This window comes from Ursus arctos, unplaced genomic scaffold, assembly GCF_023065955.2.
Source record: "Ursus arctos isolate Adak ecotype North America unplaced genomic scaffold, UrsArc2.0 scaffold_4, whole genome shotgun sequence".
NCBI classification, from domain to species: domain Eukaryota; kingdom Metazoa; phylum Chordata; class Mammalia; order Carnivora; family Ursidae; genus Ursus; species Ursus arctos.
The window spans coordinates 27,993,028-28,015,605 of NW_026623056.1; the positions used below are offsets into that span (position 1 = coordinate 27,993,028).

Genomic DNA, 22,578 nt, shown 5'->3' on the forward strand with positions numbered 1-22,578 from the left:
ACTGCAAAGGTTAATGGATTTATTTCTAAGAATTTATATTAGCACTTCCATTTCGGTCTCTGATCCATTTTGAATTACTTTTTTTAATGATTAATTATATTTTTTCTTTTGTGAAGTGTCTGCTTATATGTTTTATTCATTTTTCTATTTTTTCTCAGTATTTTTCTTGTTAATATACTTGAAGTATACTTGAAAAATATTACATGTCAATTAATATTTAAAATTTTTAATACCAATAGTACTTTAAAGATGTTTTGTTGCCTTTTTTTTTTTTTCTAAACAAGTAAAAGAAGTATATACAGTGAAATGCTTACCTTTCGTATTTGTCTCACCTGCCCAGTTTCCCTCCCTGGAGTCACTGTCTTTTACCGATTTCTTCACTGTGGTTCCAGAGAAATTTATATTAGTTCTATATAATAAATATATAAATATATGCAACATGTTTTAATTTCGTGCAGTTAAATTATTTGCTAAACTTGGTATAAGGATTTTCCTAGCTCTGTTTTAATTTTTATATGTTTTTCAGGCATATAGAAAACTTTTATCAGTCAGAACTCTTACACCTTTTTTCCCTTTCACTTCAAATTATAGAAAATTATTTATTTATTTATTTAAAGTACTTTCCATGCCCAGTGTGGGGCTTGTACTCACAACCCCGATATCAACGGTTAGATCAAGGGTTGCATGTTCCACCAACAGAACCCACCAGGCGCCCCTAGAAAGTTCTTTTTTTTTTTTTAAGATTTTATTTATTTGAGAGAGAGAGCGCATGTGCACACGTGCTCATAAGTGAGTGTGGGGAAGGGCAGAGAGGGAGAAGCAGACTCCCGATGAGCAGGGAACCTGCCATGGGGCTTGATCCCAGGACCCTGGGATCATGACCTGAGCTGAAGGCAGATGCTTAACTGATTGAGCCACCAAGGTGCCTGAAAGTTATTTATTTATAAATATTTATTTTCTTATAGTTTTAAAATGATTTGATAACTATGTATTTGTTTTGAATTTATTTTGAAATATGTGAGATAGTGTATTATTTACTTTTGTGTTACAAATTACCCCAAAATTTAGTGTGTTGAAACAGCAAGATTTTTTAATCCACAGTGTCGTGAAGCTTAGGTGGGTCCACTGGTTCAGGGTCTTTCAGAAGGCTGCAGTAATCTTGAGGCTCAACTGGGAAGAATTTACTTCCTGGCTCACTCCTGGCTCTTGGCACAATGCAGTTCTTTTGACCTGTTGGACAAAGACCTCAGTTCCTTATAAACTGACTGCCAGCGGCCTCCTTTAGTTCCTGGCTGCATGGGCCCCTCCACGAAGCATCTTACTACTTGGCAGCGTGTTTCATCAGAGTGAGGAAGTGAGAAAGCAAGAGAACGCTATCAAGATGGAAGTCTTACAGTCTTTTGTAACTTAAACATAGGAGTGAAGTCCCATCACTTTTCTCTATTCATTAGAAGTAGGTGATAAAGGTCAGCCCACACAAGGTGTGAAAACCAGCAGGTGGGGATCACTGGGAGCCATACAAGAAGGTGCCTATTACAGATGTTAGTATAAATAGACTCTATAGATTGTCATCTTCTGTTGAGCTAGATTTGACAAATAGGCAGTTGGAACTCTGTTTCTAAAGCTGAGAGTTGGGACTGAAACTGATTGTCAGGGAATAAGAGGAGCTACTAGAAGATCTGTCGCAGTGACCTAGACATGAGATAATACAGGGAAGGTGTTAGTACGCAGGAAAAGAGGGAAACTGTTAGAGGAAGGTTGACAGACCTTGGTGATTGGATGGAGGCTTGTAGTGAGGGAAGGAAGTGAAAATAGGCATCCGTCATCCAGATTTGAAACTTCGAGAAATCTATAGGGGAAACAGGTTTGGGGAGTCAAATGATGCATTTGGTTTTAGGTACGTTGAGCTAAAGTTGCCAGCTAAAGTTGCCAGAATGTTGACGTTGCATATCCAGCTAGACCTTAGAGATGTGGGGCATTGGGAAGGTAGATAATTGCCTTTATGGTATCAAGAATGTTTTCACTTCTTTTGTCACATTTAACCCTCACAACAGCTCTTAGAGGAAGGTAGGACATTGTTATCCCCATTTTACAATTGAAGAAAACAAAGCAAAATGAATTGGCTAAGGCTACATAACTAGTAAGTAGAAGAACTTTTATTTCTAGGTAGTTATTTGCATAAAGGTATTTAAAAGATAAACTCTCTAAAGGAATGAATAATAATTATTTTTTTAAGATTTTATTTATTTGAGAGAGAGCGAGAGACAGCGAGCATGAACTGTGGGCGGCAGAGGAGGTGGGAGAAGCAGACTCCCTGCTGAGCAGAGCCTGATGCGGGGCTCAATCCCAGGACCCTGGATCATGGCCTGAGGCGAAAGCAGATGCTTAACCGACTGAGCCACGCAGGTGCTCCATTAATAATTATTATTATTTTTAAAAGATTTTATTGAGAGTGAGAGCACGCGCTTGGGAGCACATGTGTGTGCAAATGGGGGAGGGGCAGAGAGAGACTCTCAAGCAACTCTATGCTGGTTGCAGAGCCCTGCAGCCCACTCAGGCCTTGAGATCGTGACCTGAGCTGAAATCAAGAATCAGATGCTTAACTGACTGAACCACCCACGTGCCCCATGGAATGAATAATTACTGATAAATAGTTTAGAACGTGGTGGGTTCATCATTTACTAGTATTCTAACTCATGCAGCAAATATTTTTGAGCATCTACCATGTGTGAAGCCCTGTTAGTTCCAAATTAATGTATCCATTCATAACCATGAAAAGTAAGGACTCCCAAGGCTTATCTGGGGAGGAATCTGAAAAAGAATCAGAAAAGAGGGGTGCCTGGTTAGCTCAGTTGGTAGAGCATGCCACTCTTTTTTTTTTTTTTTTTAAGATTTTATTTATTTATGTGACAGAGAGACAGCCAGCGAGGGAGGGAACACAAGCAGGGGGAGTGGGAGAGGAAGAAGCAGGCTCCCAGCGGAGGAGCCTGATGTGGGGCTCGATCCCATAATGCCGGGATCACGCCCTGAACCGAAGGCAGACGCCCAACAACTGCGCCACCCAGGCGCCCCAGAGCATGCCACTCTTGATCTTGGTCTTATGAATTAAAACCCCATACTGGGTATAGAGATTACTTAAAAATAAAATCTTTCAAAAAAGAAGGAAGGAAGGAAGGAAGGAAGGGCCTCAGTTGCATTTGCAGAGTATGTATCATGATGCCCAAAGCCGAGAAGTAAATTGATTAGTTTAGCCTTTAATTTTCTTCCACAGTAATTTATATTCATATGTTGTGGTCTTTGCTCACCATTTAAAAGGAAAACAGATTTCTTAATTTTGGATTGTTCCTTCCTTTTTCGTAATAAATGTTTAAAGTTTACAAAATGTGCTTGTTTCCATTATTTTCACATTCTTCGTGTCAGCTTTTAGAAAAATTTACAAATCTGCAAATATGCCACTTGTTTATTGAAATGGACAGAAGAGAACTACCCAGAGGAGGAACTGAAAAGCAAATTGGGGTGTATAACAGACCTGCTTTTCTTATTTTGGGCTCCATGCTGGCTAAGCACCATTAACAAACAGGCAGATCTCTTTTCCTCATTAGCTCTTAGTTCTGGGTTTCAGGAAATGGAAAGAAGTCTACAAATATATAGTATAGAAATAATTTTTACGGTCAGATCTGGTGTATAGCACTGTGAATACTCTGTTACAAGAAAAAGTACCTATTTGCAAATGGAGAAAGGAGATCTGCCTAAATATAACCTAACATTTACTGTCTTCAAGGTTTGACCACTTCTTTCGAGTTTGATTTGAAGAAATCATGAATGTTTGCTTTTCTTCTCTGTACGGGTTAAAGGAAAGTTGAATGTGTATTTCTGTACCCCAGTTTTTTTTTTCCTCATCTGAAATTTGCAATCGATGCTAGTAAAAATAAGGGAAAGGCAACTTAGAGGCACATAATTGAAAACTATAAAATGTTATTCCAAAAATCTAGTGGGGGGATGCCTGGGTGGCTCAGTCTGTTAAGCATCTGCCTTCAGCTCAGGTCATGAACCCGGGGTCCTGGAATCAAGTTCCACATCAGGCTTCTTGCTCAGAGGGGAGCCTGCTTCTCCCCTGCCTGCTGCTCCCCCTACTTGTGCTCGCTCACTCTCTCTGGCAGATAAATAAATAAAACCTTAAAACAAACAAACAAAAACCCACAAAAATTAGTGAGAACTATACCAAACCTTGAGGAAAAAGATTTGGTTTATTATGGTATACTCTGATTTCTTAATGTTTTATATTTTTGCTCTGTAGGTCTAAATACAGTCCATTTGAGTTCGTATTTTACATAGCAGTTACACTGTATCAAAACTATGCAAACAAGTTAATGTTAGAACATGCAAATTAGTCTTTTAGTCCTCTTTGAATAAATTGCATAATTTAGGTTCAGAAGAAATTGTCTATATAATAGATTTGTGAGAAATTATGTCTTTTTAAACTCTCCTGTTTTTGCTTTTGAAAATAGTGGAGAATATTCTTGATGTAAATTATACTACCTTGCAGAGAGAGAACATCTTTTGTTTCCTTTTTTTGAGGGAATGTCTTCCTTAGCTGAGAATCTTCCCTTGTACTGATTTTGCTTAATAAAATTATTTGTGTCCAGACTTAGGGTTAAGTTAAAACCAAATTGCCTGATTAAATAGTTACATTACTGTTTTGGCATTACCATCTGGGTTTTAGAACAACTTAGTTTGGGGGCGAAAGAAAGGATTCTCTTTTGGGTTTATTAGGTCTTGTAACAAAGCATGATTTCCCACTCAGTGTCTCCCTGTACTTGAGTTTTGGCTGTCTTTGCTGTTTACTTCCATTGCTGTTCTTGAGGTTGGTCAGAAAGGCCCTGGTGGGGAGAAACTGAAGTCTGTGGTTGCTGCTGGCCGCAGCTGGAAACCCTAATGAAAAGGTGGTAGGGAGAAAAAAAAAAAGAAACAAGAAGGAAAACAGGGAAAGAAAAAGAAGAGACAGAGCAAAGAGAGACAGGGGAAGAGGGAGGAGGAGGGAGGAGGGAAATGAGAATGATATAAATGGTGAGATGAAATGCCACCAGTAGTTGCTTCTGAAAACAGCTTTCTTGTCCTTGATAGAGGCCTTTTTAAAGTGCTGCCTGAGCCTGTATCGTCAATTCTACAAAGAAAACTTCTTTATCAGTTTTGCAGATGTTTCACATATTTATAACATAAATGAAAAGCGTATTTTTAACGTAATTTTTTGGAATAGGTAATATGTTCACTTTATTAAAAAAAAAATTAGAAGGTGTCCAATGAAAATCTCTTCCCATCCTCTACTGGTCCAGGTCTCCTCCTACCTAAAAATGGCTTCTTGTGTGTGCTTCCAGAGAGGGTTTTGTTTTTTTTTTTAAGATTTATTTATTTATTTGAGGCGGGGGAGGGGAGGGTCAGTGGGAGAGGGAGAGAGAGTCTTAAGCACACTGCAGCCTGGGTTCAGTCTCATGAGCTCATGATCTGAGCTGACACCAAGAGCTGGGCATTTAACTGACTGTACCACCCACGTTCCCCCCCCCCCGAGATTTTTTTAAAAAGAATTCAGCAAATACATGTTTGTTGCACTTTTAGTTTTACCGCAGAGGTATCTTAATATTTGTATTAGTTCAGGCTGCCATAACAGAATACTGTGCACTGGCTGGCTTAAATAACCCAGATTTATTCTTACGTATCTGAAGACTGGAAGTCCGAGATCAGGTTTTTATTTGTAATAATAAAAGCCTAGAAATAAAACTGTTAGTAGGGGGACTGGTTAACTATATGATACTGCCATAAAATGGATGACTATGCAGATGTTAAGAATGAGTTAGAGTCATATATGTCAGTATGAAACCATCCCTAAGAAAATTGTGAGAAAAGCAAGGTACAGAACTGTGTATAATTGCAAGCATTTGTTTAAAAAGTGTGTGTGTGTGTGTGTGTGTGTGTGTGTGTGTGTGTGTGTACGTGTGCACTTGTAGGAGCATAGAGTATCTCTGACGGCGTACACAGGAAATTGAGAGAAGTCCTCGTCTCTGAGGAGAGAAACTGGTGGCTGGAAGACAGGGTTGGATCATGTAATACACAGTAATGCTTGTTGGGAGATAGTTTTTCCTTTGTTCCTTACTGTTTTCTTCCCAAAAATTTATATAGCAAACAGTCTTGGAAGATATACTATCTCCCTTGTAAGCAAAAGTCAGGTTTACTTTAATAAACATAAGGTCTCCTTGCTGCAGAGGTCACGCTGACTTATTGTCCACTAAAAGATCTGGGTTCCCTGTATAAGAGGTTCCTCACCTGTACCACAGCCTCCTGCATGTGCAGGCATCTCCGGTCCTCTTTGTGTTGCCCTCCGTGATGGGAGTCATGCCGTGGCTACTGAAGTCTCTTGTCTCTGACTCAGGAGTCTCATGCCTTCTGCCAGCATCCATGAAACTGGGCTAACTAGTTAGCTTGCAAGTAGGGTAACATCTCAGACCCTTCATCGTTGACAAAGTACCTACAGGAGAATAACAGTAATTATTTCTCAAAATAAAAGATGTGGAAGTCTTAGGGCTTTTTAGGTCCCATTGTTCTGACCCGAAAATGCCAGGTTAAGAAGAGAGGACAGATCTAGAAAACTGATCTAGAAAACGAGCCTAGATCAGAGGAATTTGCCTATGGAGGAATTGACTTCTGCAGTGGGAGAGAACGAGTATTTTGTTGAGTGTTAACCATATTGAAATACATTTCAAAAATATATGGGTTGAAATATATTATCTCTTTTTTTCTTTCCTCATTGTAAATCTGCAAAACAGATTTTCTTACCCCCATTTACAGATGAGGAAACTCAGGACCAGATGTCTTACCTACCCAAGGTCACACCGAAGTTCATATCTGTATCTGTATCTGGCACTAAGCCATGTTCTTTCCATTATAATAAACAGCTTTCTAACTTTGTTGAGGTATTAGAGGTGACTTTCTACTTTTCCATGTAGAAATTTTTTCTGTCCCATCATCACTGAACCTCTGTCCTGCCTGTTATCTGCATAAGGGATTTCTTAGTTGTCTGTAACAATCAGATTATGTTTAGGATTTTTTTTTTTTTTTTTTTTTTTGGTCTGCATAGGCAAACATTTTACAGCTATGCTTCTCAAACTCTCTTGCTGAATATTCTCTCTTTTTTCTTTTCTTTTCTTTTCTTTTTTTTTTTTTTTTGAGAGACAGGGAGAGAGAACCTGTGCACACCAGTGTGACTGGAGCTGGGGAGAGGGGGATGGAGAGAGAGAATCTCAAGCAGACTCCCTGCTGAGCATGGAGCCCAGCTCTTGATTTCAACTCAGGTCATGATCTCAGGATTGTGAGATCATGACCTGAGTTGAAATCAGGAGTAGGACGCTTAACTAACAGCCACCCAGGTTCCCTTCTTCCTGATAGTAGGTACCTTAAATAGATCTAGTTTGTGATTTAAAGTAGTCAGTGGCTGGTATAACTTTCATGAGAGTTTTTTGTATTATCTTCAAAATTCATGACAATTTTATATTCTACTCTGTATCTGTTGCTTTCAGAGGTCAGTAAATAATACCCTGAGTTCAGGACCAGTTGAGAAAGAGGACATAGGAATCAGACAGGACATAAAATTGTCAGTTTTTTTTTTTAATTGTGGCAAAATATACATATGAAATTTACCATCTTTTTTTAAGAATATGATTCTGTGTCACTAAGTACATTCACATTGTTATGCAACTATCACTACTATTCTCTTTTTTTTTTAAGATTTTATTTATTTATTTATTAGAGCGCACAGAAGCAGGAGGGGCAGAAGGAGAGGGAGAAGCAGACTCCCTGCTGAGCGGGAAGCCTGACATGGTGCTTGATCCCAGGACCCTGAAATCGTGACGCTTAACACAACTGAGCCACCCAGATACTCCTATCACTACAATTCTTTAGAATTTTTCATCATCCCAAACTAAAACTCTGTGCCCATTAAATAATAACTCCCCATTCCCCACCCCAACCCTCAGCCCCTGGCAACCACTGTTCTGTCTTTTGTCTCTGTGATTTTGACTACTCTTGGTACTTCATATAAGTGAAATCATACAATATTTGTCATTTGTATTTGGCTTACTTCACTTAGCATAATGGCCTCAAGTTTCATCCATGTTGCAGCATGTGTTACAATTTTCTCCCTTTTTAAGACTGAATAATATTTGATTGCATGTATTTGCCACATTTTATTTATCCATTTACATTTGGGTTGTTTCCATCTTCTGGCTATTGTGAATAATGCCACTGTGAACATTGGTATAACAAATACCTGTTCAAGTCCCTGCTTTCATTCTTTTGGATATATACCCAGAAGTGGAGTCACTGGATCCTACAGTAACTCGACATTTAACTTTTTGAGCACCCATCGTTGCTGTTTTCCACGGCAGCTGTACCATTTTACATTCCCACCAACAGTGCAGAAGGGTTCCAGTTTCTCCACATCCTTGCCAACCCTTGTTCTTTTCTGTCTTTTGTTTGGTTTTGATAATAGACATCCTAATGGATGTTAAGAAATAGTTTTATTACTGGAAAAGCTCACTGAAGAAAGCAGCAGCAGTTAACAGGGTAAGGTAGGTTTGCTATTTCCACCCTGGAATTAGGCACACTTATTTACCTAGTCACAGCCAGTTTGGAACACTCAGGTCTTTTCTCTGTCACAGCAGGTAAGAATGTCTTCTTTGGGTAGGAGGCAGATCCAAGGGAACAAGCTCAGAAAGGGTGAACCGTTCATGCCCAGCTGTGGAAGGTGTCAGGGTAAGAATGGGGAGGGGAGGACAGGAGCTCTCTGGAGAAGTTCTCCACATGGAAATATGTCAGGATTGAGCAAGTTGTTGTTTTTTTTTAACATTTACAAGAGTTTTGATATTAAAAATGTTTTAACTTCTTACAGTCAACTGAATTTGCTCTAGAATGCAGTCTGGTTTTACCCTGTTCTCTAAGCCACCCAGCCCAGTTTTGGGCATGTATAACCTAATTTGGGAAGTAAGTGTTTGTACGAAACACTTCTACATCCCAAAAGAGCAGTGGTCTTATGGTCACATTGGAAAGTTTAAAAAAATTTAATCTATACCTAATAATAGATAGAAATAGCTCTATGCCTGAATTATGCCACCTATTCAAGATAATTGAACTTTTTAAAAAAAGATTTTATTTCTTTGACACAGAGAGCACAGCAGGGGGAGCAGGAGAGGGAGAAGCAGGCTCCCTTTTGAGCCGGGAGCCTGATGCGGGGCTTAATCCCAGGACTCTGGGATCATGACCTGAGCTGAAGGCAGATGCTTAACTGACTGAGCCACACAGGCGCTCCGATAATTGAACATTTCAAAAATGTTTTGGTTGTAAAAATAATATATTAAAGTTGGAAAATGTGAAACAGTAAAGGGAGCAAAGTAAAACCATCCATAATTCCTCCCATCTGGTAATAACCATAATTACTATTTTGTGTAGTTTTGTTCTGTGTACATTTTTTATAGGCTATATAAAATTTGGTAGTCTGAAGTTTTAATGATCTTAAAATACTTTCCCATGTTTTTAGAAACTCATACACAGTTTACTTGAATACTATTCTATGATACTTCTTTTTTTTAATTATTAAATTCCAGTGATTTAACATATAGTGTAATCTGTGATACTTCTTAATCATTCTCTTAATGTCATTCATTGAGCTTTTTTGTTTCCTTCCTCTCCATTTCTTTTTTTCTTTATTATTATTATTTTAATTATTATAAATAGTGCTACAGTGGACACAGTTGCATATTATCTTTGTCTACATTTCTAATCATTTTCTTAGACTAGATACCTGGAAGTAAAATTCTTGGGCCCAAGAGCATTGACATTTTAAAAAAATTTTAATTCCAGTATAATTAACATGGAATGTTATATGAGTTTCAGGTATACAATATAGTGATTCAGCAATTCTATGCATAACCCAATGCAAAGAGCATTAACTTTTTTTTTTTAAGATTTTATTTATTCGACAGAGATAGAGACAGCCAGCGAGAGAGGGAACACAAGCAGGGCGAGTGGGAGAGGAAGAAGCAGGCTCATAGCGGAGGAGCCTGATGTGGGGCTCCATCCCATAACGCCTGGATCACGCCCTGAGCCGAAGGCAGATGCCCAACCGCTGTGCCACCCAGGCGCCCCGAGCATTAACATTTTTAAAGCTCTTAGCAGGAAGGGAGTACCTTTCACTTGACTTCATACTTTTGGGTATAGACTAAAACATAGTTGGAATTAGAATTTGTTTTATCTGAGATTGATTTGAATATATAGGCTGTGAGTTGAATTTTTTTTTTTTTTGCCAGCGACTCAGAATTGTCTGGTGGTTTTATAGAAACATTCTGCTTCTCTCTTCCCATGGCTTAAATCATTCAGCAGAGATTTCTTGAACATAAGAAATCCTAGGCTATACACGAGGTGCTGCAAGGAATACTAGGATGAGTAAGAAGCAGTCACTGCTCTGCAAAATATCATTTTACAGCAGAAGGAAGTACATGTGTTGCAGTCACTCCCATCTGTTGTCATTTGCTTTTTCCTTAGCTAAGCTGGCTGCTGTCTCCCTTCATCATGCTATTTATGCTATCAAGGGAGTGAACCAAAACTAAGCTAATTTTGGAGGACAGTTTTTGCTTAGTAGAAAATAGGAATTTTGGTCTGTGGCTTTAACTGATTACAGCTTGCTTAAAGTCCTGTCTGCAGTTCAATGTGTTAGGGTCCAAGACTAATTCCTCTACCTGGGCTCTGGAAGCCACCTTCCTCCTGTTTTCCTCTTTCTCCTGAGTCTTGAGTCTTTGTCTCCTTCTCTTTGGGTGGTTAGAACTACCCTGTCTTAAGCCCACATTCTTGTAACCAGTCCCGTTTCTCCCACTCTCTCTTAATTTTTACTGCCAGCTGACTGCGCCTTCATCATTCCATTGATCTGTTGTCTTTTAGTTGTTAAATCTAATAGAAACTTCTTAGTCTTCATCTTATTTCACCCCTCAGTAGCTTTGAACATGCTTGACCACATATTTATTTGAAATACTCCCAGTTTTCTTCCTGTTACTCAACTTCTTATACCTTCTCTGCACTCCCTTGCCTTTAAAACTTTTCCTTAGGGTTCTTTCTTAGACTCTGTTCCATATAATCTTTCTTGGGTGATTTTATTTGCTCTCATAACTTCAAAACCAGTTACATGCTTATGTGCCAATTACTGCCAAATCTGTGTCCAACCCAGATCATGCTACCTTACTGGATATCTTGCTGTGTAAGTCCCACAGATCCCTGAAATTCAACATGAGAAACTGGAACAAACCCAAAACTTCCCAGTGAAGGTATTAGTATCTGCACAGTTGTTCCAGCTGGAAATCCGGGGGTAGCCCTGTCTCTTCTGTCTTACCCTTACTCTCACTGTTGATCTCTTTTTCACTTCACATCTAATCAGTCACGTCCAGTCATTTCAGCCTCAGTCACTATTGACTCCTGTGTCTTTATTTAGTGAATCCCATGTCTTTAGTGAAATACCTTTCCCATTTTATATGACAGCTAAAAACACAGTCCCAATGTGTCTCTCCTCCAATAGGAGCCCTTTCATTGTCTTTTTCTTTAAGGAGATACATTTCTCTTAGATTATGATGTGGGGATGGAGAGAAATTCCCTTTTTAATTTTCCCATTCCTTTCAGTGGATTTGCGGAGTGGTTTGTGTTTTAGAAGGTACTGAGTAATTGTGCTGAACTGAAATGAATGGATTTGAAACTCTTCAGAAAGTAGCTTAACTTCAAAAGCTTCTACAGAGCTTTCTTAAGTCTGATCAAGAAGGGGTAAGAAGTAAGTGTGTTATAGTAACGGAGACTTAGGAATTGAAATAATCATTATTATGTCGGAGAAGAGGAGGCTCACGTAAACTAAAATAATGCCACTTGGCATAGTTCAAATCAGTTGTTTTTATAGACTCTCAGTGTATCATGTTGATTGATTTGCAAATATTGAACCACCCCTGCAGTCCCAAAATAAATCCCACTTCATTGTGGTGAATAATTCTTTTAATGTACTGTTGAAGCTGATTTGCTAGTATTTTATTGAGAATTTTTGCATCCGTGTTCATCAGGCCTATACTTACCCTTTTTAGTGGGTCTTTGTCTGGTTTTGGAATCAAGGTAATGCTGGCTTTGTAGAATGAATTTGGAGTTTTCCTTCTGTTTCTATTTTTTGGAGCAGTTTGAGAAGAGTAGGTATTAACTCTTCTTTAAATGTCTGTTAGAATTCCCCTGGGAAGACATCTGGCCCAGGACTTTTGTTTGTTGGGAGATTTTTGAGAACTGATTCAATTTCTTTGCTGGTTGTGGGTCTGTTCAAATTTTTGTATTCCTGTCTCAGTTTTGGTAGTTCGTAAGTTTCTAGGATTTTTTTTCCATTTCTTCCAGGTTGCCCAGTTAATTGGCATATAATTTTTCATAGTATTCTCTTATAATTGTTTGTGGTTCTGTGGTGTTGCTTGTGATTTCTCTTCTTTCCTTCGTGATTTTATTTGGGTCCTTTCTCTCTTCTTTTTGTAAGTCTGGCTAGGTGTTTATCAATTTTATTAATTCTTTTGAAGAACCAACAATTAGTTTTGTTGATCTGTTCTACTGTTTTTGTTTTGTTTAGTTTCTTTATCATTTATTTCCTCTCTAATCTTTATTATTTCCCTTCTTCTGCCAGCTTAAGGTTTTATTTGCTGTTCTCTTTCTAGCTCCTTTAGGTATAAGGTAAGATTGTGTGTTTGAGACTTCTCTTGCTTTTTGAGGTAGGCCTGTATTTCAGTATACTTCCCTCTTCGCACTGCTTTTGCTGCATCCCAAGGGTTTTGGACTGCCACATTTCCATTTTCATTTGCTTCCATGTATTTTTTTATTTCTTTGATTCCTGGTTAACCCAGTCATTCTTCAGTAGGATGTTCCTTTTTTTTTTTTCCTTAAGATTTTATTTATTTATTTGTCAGAGAGAGACAGCGCAAGCCAGGGGAGTGGCAGGCAGAGGGAGAAGCAGACTCGCTGCTGAGCAAGGAGCCTGATGTGGTACTTGATCATGACCTGAGCGGAACGTAGACACTTAACCGACTGAGCCACCCAGGCGTCCTAGTAGAAAGTTCTTTAACTTCTGTGTATTTGAAGTCTTTCCAAATTTTTTCTGGTGGTTGATTTCAAGTTTTGGTCTGAAAATATGCATGATACGATCTTGATATTTTTGTACTTTTGAAGGCTGATTTGTGACCCAGTATGTGATCTCTTCTGGAGAATGTTCCTTGTGCGCTCAAAAAGAATATGTATTCTGCTGCTTTAGGATGAAATGTTCTGAATATATCTGTTAAGTCCATCTGGCCCAGTGTGTCATTCAAAGCCATTATTTCCTTGTTGATTTTCTGCTTAGGTGATCTGTCCATTGCTGTAAGTGGGGTGTTAAAGTCCCCTACTATTACTGTGTTTTTATCAGTGAGTTTCTTTATGTTTATTATTAATTGATTTATATATTTGGGTGCTCCCAAGTTGGGGGCATAAATATTTACAGTTGTTAGATTTTCTTGAATGATAGACCCCTTAATTATGATATAATGCCCTTCTTCATGTCTTGTTACAGTCTCTGTTTTAAAATCTGGTTTGTCTGATACTGAGTATGGCTACTCCAGCTTTCTTTTGACGTTCATTAGCATAATAGATGGTTCTCCAGCTCCTCACTTTCTTTTTTTTTAAAAGATTTTATTTATTTATTTGATAACACAAAGAGAGAGAGAGTGTGTACAAGAGTTGGGGGGGTGCAGAGGGAGAGGAGAAGCAAACTCCTCACTGAGCAGGGAGCCGAATGAGGGGCTTGATCCCAGGACCCCAGGATCACGACCTGAGCCAAAGGCAGACCTTCAACTGACTGAGCCACCCAGATGCCCCTCCATCCCTCACTTTCAATCTGCAGATGTCAGTAGGTCTAAAATGAGTCTCTGTAGGCAGCATATAGATGGAGCTTGTTTTTTTATCCATTCTGATACCCTATGTCTTTTGATTGAAGCATTTAGTCCAATTACATTGAGAGTGATTATTGAAAGATACGCATTTGGTGTCATTGTGTTACCTGTAGAGTTCGTGTTTCTGGTGATGTTCTCTGGTCCTTCCTAGTTTTTGTTGCTTCTGGTCATTTTTTTCCCACTCAGAGTCCCCCCCCCCTTAATATTTCTTGAAGGGCTAATTTAGTGGTCATGAACTCCTTTAGTTTTTGTTTGTCTGGGAAGGACTTTTTTCCTAACCCTTCTATTCTGAGTGACAGCCCTGCTGGATGAAGAATTCTTGGCTGCATGTTTTCCCCATTTAGCCGGTTGAATATTTCATGCCACTCTCTTTTGGCCTGCCACGTTTCTGTGGATAGATCTATGCAAACCTGATCTGTCTTCCCTTGTTCAAGGACTTTTTTTTTTTTTTTTAATCCCTTGACGCTTTCAGGACTCTTTCCTTGTCTGTATTTTGTGAATTTGGCTATGATATGCCTTGGCAATGGTTAGCTTTTGTTGAATTTAGTGGGAGTTCTGTGTTTCTTGGATTTTGATGTCTGTATCCTTCCCCAGATTAGAGAAATTTTCAACTATAATTCGATCGAATACATTTTCTGCCCCTTTTCCTCTCTCTTCATCTTCTGGAACTCCTATGATACAAATATTACTACATTTTAGTAAGTCACTGAGTTCCCTAAGTCTACCTTTGTGGTCCATTGCCTTTCTTTCCCTCTTCTTTTCAGCTTCATTAGTTTCCATAATTTTATCTTCTATATCACTGATTTATTTGCTCCTCTTACTCGTCCATCCTTATTTTTATAGCCTCCATTTGGGATTGCATCTCGGTTACGGCATTTTAAATTTTGGCTGACAAGATTTTAGTTCTTTTATGTCTGCAGTAAGGGATTCTCTAGAGTCTTCTGTGTTTTTTCCAAGCCCAGCTAGTATCCATATAATTGTTGTTAAATTCTAGTTGAGACATCTTACTTACATCTACATTGACTAAATCTCTGGTCATTATTTCTTCCTGTTCTTTCTTTTGAGGTGAATTCCTGTGTCTTGTCATTTTGGAGAGAGGAAGAAAAGGAAAATAAAACAAAATAAAAATTAAAAAATCGAGGAAAAAGGAAAAAAAATACATAAAGGAAGCTAGATCCTAGGTATGGTTTGGTCTGCTTGTTACAAAAAGCTCGACTGAAAAAAGGTAGGGGCCCAGGCCTGGTAGCTCAGTCAACTCTTGATTTTGGCTCAGGTCATGATCTCAGGGTCCCGGAATGAAGCCCTGCACTGGGCTCCATGCTTAGTGGGGAGTCTGCTTGAGGATTCTCTCTCCCCCTCTCCCTCTGCCCTCCCCTGCTCATGCTCTCTCTTTCTGTCTCTCTAAATAAATCTTTTTAAGAAAGAAAAAAGGTAGAAAGAGAAGAAAAAGAAGAAAGAAATTAAAAATTAAAAGAAATATGTACATAAAATGCAATTAAAAAATTAAAAATTGCTCTTCCTGTATCCAGAAAACAAGACAAAGAAAAACAGACAAAACCAAAATAAAACAAGAAACAAAAGCCAAAGGAAGCTAGATCCTGTTTCCCTTAGCTCTGATGCTTTGCAGCACTCTGTGATCAGTAGATTCGGTGTGTAAGGGAGTTTGTGCTGGTCTTTTGGTGGGGGGCGCCCACCCGCTGCTCTGATTCTCAGGTGGAATTGCCGTAGTGGAGGTGCTCCTGCAGGGCGAAGAGGAGTGGGGCTTGATGTAGTGGCTCAGTTCTCCACTTGGTGGAGCTCTTTAGCTCACTGAGATGGATCAAGCTGGGAGTGGGGGAATGGCTTTGACCTGTTCTCTCCTCTCCACAGCAGGGAATGCGTGCCACCCCTCTTCAGTAAGCCCTCACAGATGCCCAAACAGTGACCCTGTCTGTGTTACTGGTTTCTGTGACATCCCCGCCTTCACCCTGTCTGTGTCCTAACTGTCCTCCTGCCAAACGGTGCAGCACTCTTGTGTTTTTAATCTCAGGTGTGGTTGTGTTTCAACCCCCCGGGCACAGACCGGCACTGATCCTCTGGGGAAGGGTCTCCCTGTATTGTGGCCAGTGCCAGCTTGTCGCAGGAGACAGCTGTGCCATCTCTCAGCAGTTTGGAGTTTATGGTAGATCACAACGCACAGCTGGTGCCAGGGTTTGCAGCCCTCAGTCAGAGGCTGTTCCGTGCTGGTGAGTGGGACAGCTTGATGGCGCCTGCAGGGCCCTTTGCCCGCGGGAGGCCCTCTATCAAATGCACTCCAAGCAGGGGTACCACTTCTCCCTCTGTGACCCTGGGGAATCCTCAGGCTGCCTGCTGCTGGGGCTCAGCTCTGCTCTCCCACTAGAGCACCGCTCAGTTCCCCAGGCGCAAACCCAGCAATGTCTCAGACTTTGGAAACTTCAGAATCACACTTCACTGTTTATAGAAAACTGGCAGTGTTGTAATCCTCTGCTTTTTCCCTATCAGTGGTTTTGGGGAATAGTTTTCTTGTGCAGTCCCCCGCGTGTGTTTTTACTCTTTTTTTCTTTTCTATGCTTTCTCTCTCCTCCTCCTCTCTTGATGCTCCTTCCACTGTCACGGTGCCCTCCCCTGGGCAGCACCCATGGCTCTTTCTTCCTCACAAACTCCTTGCAGCTCCTACATTCCAGCTCCTACATTCGTTTTTCTGGTTTGTAGGTGTACAGCTTTGTTCTCTAAGACTTCGGATTGATTTCTTGGGTGTTCAGAATGATTTACTATTTATCAAGCTATGTTCGAGGGAGGAGTCAAGCTTAGGGTCTCCCTACTCCTCTGCCATCTTACCTCTCCAAAATTCTCTTATTTTAAATGGGAGCAAAGCATAAGAGTTAAAGGTAGTACATGAGGAGTCAGTTATAAGGAGAGAAGAGGAGAAAGGGAAGAGTGAACAAAGGGGCTCACTTACAAAACTCTTGATACTGGCCACCAGATGGCACAGTTGTTCCACATCTGCTGGTTGCACTGTCTGGGGAAGGGGAAGGACAAGAGCCAACCAGCTCTTTCAAAGAATAGGCTGTTCATAAGTTGATTCTTTGCAGCCTCGCATGTCTGTTTCATGAAGTAAAAGCAGGCAGGCAGTTTATAATTAATTGCACATTTGAATATCATGCCATATCAATATCGCCCTTGTAATTTTTGTGAGAAAAGTAACTCTTTAGTTACAAGCATCAACAAAATATTAACATTTCAAAATCGAAGATAAAACATTACTGTGAAGTATAAGGCTATACTTTGATTTTATTTCGGGAATGCTGCTATTGGAATTGTGCCCTTAAAAATTTATTGATAGCTATTAAATACTGATAGAAATAACTTATGTGCGACCAAAATGAGGATTACCTTTAGTAATAAGAGAGACTGGACAAAGGTAAGTGAGATGAGGCATTATCTTCCATTACTTAGAAATTAATTTTTTTTAAGATTTTATTTATTTATTTGACAGAGAGAGACAGCCAGTGAGAGAGGGAACACAAGCAGGGGGAGTGGGAGAGGAAGAAGCAGGCTTCCCGTGGAGGAGCCTGACGCGGGGCTCAATCCCAGAACTCCGGGATCACACCCAGAGCCAAAGGCAGACGCTTAACGACTGAGCCACCCAGGCGCCCCTAGAAATGAAATTTTTATTTGTTTTTTTCAGTTGTAGATATATACTGAGGTTTTAAGAAAGATTCTTTCCACAGTTCACTTATGCATTTAAAGAATGTAATTGTCCTAGAACCAGAGGAATTGAACTATAACTGAGGTGTAATGTTTTTATTCTATCCTTATAGTTATGAAGGCTTGGTGTAGAAACTAGATTATAAGGGTCCAGAAAACCAAAAATGTTGAATTATGAATATTTCGGTATTTTGAAGAAATATTTAATTCAGGTTATGTGGCACCTTAGGCTTTTGTGGATTGATGCAGGATATGTATAAATAAGTAAGTAAATATTCAGGTTATGAAGATACAGGTTAGAATGAACAACTAAGTTTTTTCTTAAGATATAATTGACATACAGCATTATATTAGTCTTAGGTACACGACTTAATGTGATATTTGTATACATTGTGAAATGATGACCACAATAAATCTAGTAAACATCTATGACCATACATATTATACTTTTTTTTTTCTTGTGATGAAAACCTTTAAGATCTACTCTCTTGGGGCACCTGGGTGGCTCAGTCGTTGGGTGTCTGCCTTCGGCTCAGGGCGTGATCCCGGAGTCCTGGGATCGAGCCCCACATCAGGCTCCTCTGCTGGGAGCCTGCTTCTTCCTCTCCCACTCCCCCTGCTTGTGTTCCCTCTCTCTCTGGCTGTCTCTCTCTCTGTCAAATAAATAAATAAAGTCTTCAAAAAAAAAAAAAAAGGTATACTCTCTTAGCAACTTTCAAATATGCAATATAGTATTTTTTAATACACTCACTCTGCTGGACATTACATCTCCAGGACTTATAACTGGAAGTTTGTATCTTTTAACCACTTTCATCCGTTTTACTTATTACTCCACCCCTGGCAACCATCAGTCTGTTCTCTGTATCTATGAGTTCTTTTTTAAAAATTATTTTTGGGGTGCCTGACTGTTTCAGGCAGTGGAGCATGCAACTCTTGATCTTAGGGTTGTGAGTTCAGGCCTCACATTTTGTGTAGAGATAACTTAAAAATAAAATAATTCTTTAAAAAATTATTTTTTATTTTTAGAGTCCACATGTAAGTGAAGGAATAAGTTTTGAGGGCAAAAACAGTTGAGGGAAGCTGAGGTGTGTGTTAAATACCTAAAACAGAGGAAGAACTCTGGGAGGTTATTTTTGGGCAAAATCCATGAGCATTGGGATTCCTGTGACCCCAAAGAACTGTTTAAGCCTGAAGCTTGGGAAAGATGTGGGAGCCAGACAAGAAAAATATCTTCATGCTTTTTTAAGTACTAGTGAACTGAAACAAATAGCTTTACTGTGACCTGGGGTTGCAACTAGAAGAACTCTAGCAAAAACCTAAGGGGCTGGGTTTCCAGAGAAGAATCCTTTCTTCTAGATATGGGCGCTAGAAAGTATTGAAATGAGAATTCAGCTGGTATTGTCAGTTTTAACATGACATAACATAACTATCAGAACTTTGGGTTGGCATTTTATTTTATTTTATTTTTTTTAAGATTTTATTTATTTATTTGACAGAGATAGAGGGAACACAGGCAGGGGGAGTGCGAGAGGAAGAAGCAGGCTCATAGCGGAGGAGCCTGATGTGGGGCTTGATCCCATAAAGCCAGGATCACGCCCTGAGCCGAAGGCAGACGCTTAACGACTGTGCCACCCAGGCGCCGCTGGGTTGGCATTTTAGAAGTGGACAGCCTTTGTCTCCTTGAGATTAGTGACCTTATGAAACCCAAAGGACTTGAGTAGTTTCACTTAATAAATACTATTGCTTGCTAGCCTTGGAATGAAAGAAAAATATAGGAAAAAAAATAACATAGTCATGGGATCAATTCTTTATTTTTAGATTTGATCTTTATTTTCAAGCACTTTGAAGAAATGAGATTAGAAAGACACTCAACATTGAGCTTATTCCTAAGGCATCCCCCTACCCACTCCCTAGTAATAGCTACTAGAATCTTATAATCAATTTGTTCATTTCATTTTCCTGAGAGGGTCTTTATCTTCAGCCGTTTTGTCCTTTTGTCTAAATCTGTTTTGAACTTTGTGTCAGCTCTTCCTTGCTTTTTGCCTTTAATATTTCTATGTTTTAAAGGTTGCTAGTTGCCTCACACTTTCAGTTTCCTTTATGCTGGTTAGCTGAAATTTTACCAGGTATGCTCTGTGACTTAGGGATAGTAAAGAAAATTAATGATGACTATCCATTGCATTTTATAGTGTAGAATTAAAACTTCAGGTGAGTTTTAAAGGAATTCTAATGTAAATTACGAATAAAAAATGAATATATCAACAAAATATGTCAGTGTATGTCTCACTTTACTTTTTGTAAGTATAAGGAACCTTAAAATGTTGGAAAAGAAATATCAATGAGATACTGCATTTTCTGTGAACCACTATAGCAGAACAGATGTGTAATAAGTGAAAAAAGGGGGAGGAAGTTAAGAAACTGAGTTGTAATAAGGCCTCAAAATCTTCCAATGGCAAAACTCAATAGAGAGTGTTGCTTCATACCTGTCTGAGGTGGAGTGGGAGTGAGGTGAAACACTCTCATCAAAAAGAACCTTCGAGGTGCCTGGGTGGCTCAGTCGTTAAACGTCTGCCTTCGGCTCAGGGCATGATCCCAGAGTCCTGGGATTGAGCCCCACGTCAGGCTCCCTGCTCCGCTGGGAGCCTGCTTCTTCCTCTCCCACTCCCCCTGCTTGTGTTCCCTCTCTTGCTGGCTGTCTCTCTCTGTCAAATAAATAAATAAAAATCTTAAAAAAAAAAAAAAAAACAGAACCTTCATTTTGGAAGCCTTAGGAATCAGAGACAGAACAGATTGGCCTCTTACGTGTCCCACCAGAGTGAGGAGGCACTATTCATTCAGTTTAGAGACCTTTTTTTTTCTAGAACCATTAAACTATTTTATTTCTTTAGTATTGAATTGTTCTATACTATTTTTATTTATAATTATATTTAAAGTATATTTGTTTTATATTTATGTAATTTTTATATTTCTATAATGATTTCATATTTAAAACATTATATAATAACTTACAGGGGCTTATACTTGTTCTGAAGAAATCTGGTAAAATAAAGACCTGTGGATATCAAATTTGGGGGATTAAGTACTTCTTTGTTAACCTATAAATCTTACTTCTGAAGAAAGTTTGAGGCATTTGTAAAATGCATATGTGTCTACAGCTATTTTTAAAACTGTTCAGTTAACTTCCTGATATTTCTTCTAATTTTTATTGACTTTGGTGCATTCTGATCTTTTTGAAACAGTGATCACATGGAAAATGTCTATGGCTACTTAATGAAGTACACCAACCTTGTCACTGGGTGGCAGTACAGGTAAGTGATTATTCTGTGTTACATCCCTCCTAAGAGACCGGAAGTGGGGCTGATCATTTTATATTCTGATATTACTTCTGTACAAACATGGATGGGAAACCTTTTAGAGAAGGATTGACAGTTATTTAAAGTCCGATGAATTCTCCTTTTTAGAGGGTGAGAGGAGTTGACATCTGTCCAGATGGTACCTTCCAAATGCTTCAGAAGTTAATATTTTTTTTTATTGAAGAATAATTGACATGCAATATTACATTAGTTTCAGGTGTACAACATAGTAACTTGATATTTATGTATATTACAAAATGGTCATTTCAGTAAGTCTAGTTACCATCTGTCACCATACCAAATCATTATAGTATTATTGATTGTATTCTCTATGCCAGACATTATATCCTTTTATCTTATTTTATAACTGGAAGATTGTACCTCTTAATCCTCTTTACCTATATTGTTTATCCTCCCATTCCTCCTCTCCTCTGACAACCACCAGTTCTGTGTATCAATAAATCTGTTTCTGTTTTGTTTGTTGGTCTTATTTTTTAGATTCCATACATAAATGAAGTCATTCAGTATTTGTTTTCCTGTCTGACTTATTTCAGTTAACATAATACCCTCTAAGTTCATCCGTGAAGTCCCCAATGGCAAGATTTCTTTCTTTTTTATGGCTTAGTAGTATACTTGTGTGTGTGTGTGTGTGTGTGTGCGCGCGCGCGCGCGTGTGTGCGTGTGCGCACGTATCTATATCTATACCACATCTTCTTTATCCCTTTGTCCATCAAAAGACAGCTACCTCTGAAAGTAGTAATACAGTATATGTTAATTAAATTGACTTTAGATAAATTTTTTAAAAAGTTAAAAAAAAAAAAAATTTAGGTTGCTTCCATATCTTGGCTATCGTAAATGGTGTGATGACCATAGGGTAATGTGTCTTTTCAAATTAGTGTTTTCATTTTTGTCAGATAAAGACCTAGAAGTGGAATTGTTGGATCATATGGTAGTTCTGTTTTTATTTTTTTAATTTTAATTTAATTTTTATTTTTTTCCTATTTTACCCACACCCACACCCACTTCTCTGGTAACTATCAGTTTGTTCTCTATAGTTAAGAGTCTGTTTCTTGGTTTGTCTGTCTTTCTCTTTTTTTTGTTTTGTTTTGTTTTGTTTGAATGAAATCATATGGTATTTGTCTTTCTCTGACTGACTTATTTCACTTAGCATTATACTCTCTAGCTCCATCCATGTTGTTGCTAATGGCAAGATTTCATTCTTTTTGATGGCCATAATATTCCACTGTATGTATATGTACACTTTTTTTATAATAATTTTTTATTATGTTAGTCACCATATGGTATATCCTTAGTTTTTGATGTAATGTTCCATGATTCATTATTTGCGTGTAACAGCCAGTGCACCATGCAATGTGTGCCCTCCTAAATACCCATCACCGGCCTTTCCCAACCCCCCCCCCCACCAAGCCCTCAGTTTGTACACTTCTTTTTTATCCATTCATTGGTCAGTGGACACTTGCACTGCTGCCATAATT

General features: G+C 38.8%; 1 protein-coding gene across 2 annotated transcripts in view; it reads left to right on the forward strand.

Annotated features, from left to right (window-relative positions):
• The window catches only part of OSBPL11 (oxysterol binding protein like 11), an 86,953-nt gene that overhangs the window by 5,684 nt on the left and 58,691 nt on the right, over positions 1 to 22,578 (forward strand). For both annotated transcript variants that reach the window (XM_026495356.4, XM_057306492.1), the window contains exon 2: positions 20,969 to 21,037. In XM_026495356.4, the coding sequence (XP_026351141.3) occupies positions 20,969 to 21,037 (69 nt within the window). The remainder of the gene's footprint in view (positions 1 to 20,968; positions 21,038 to 22,578) is intronic.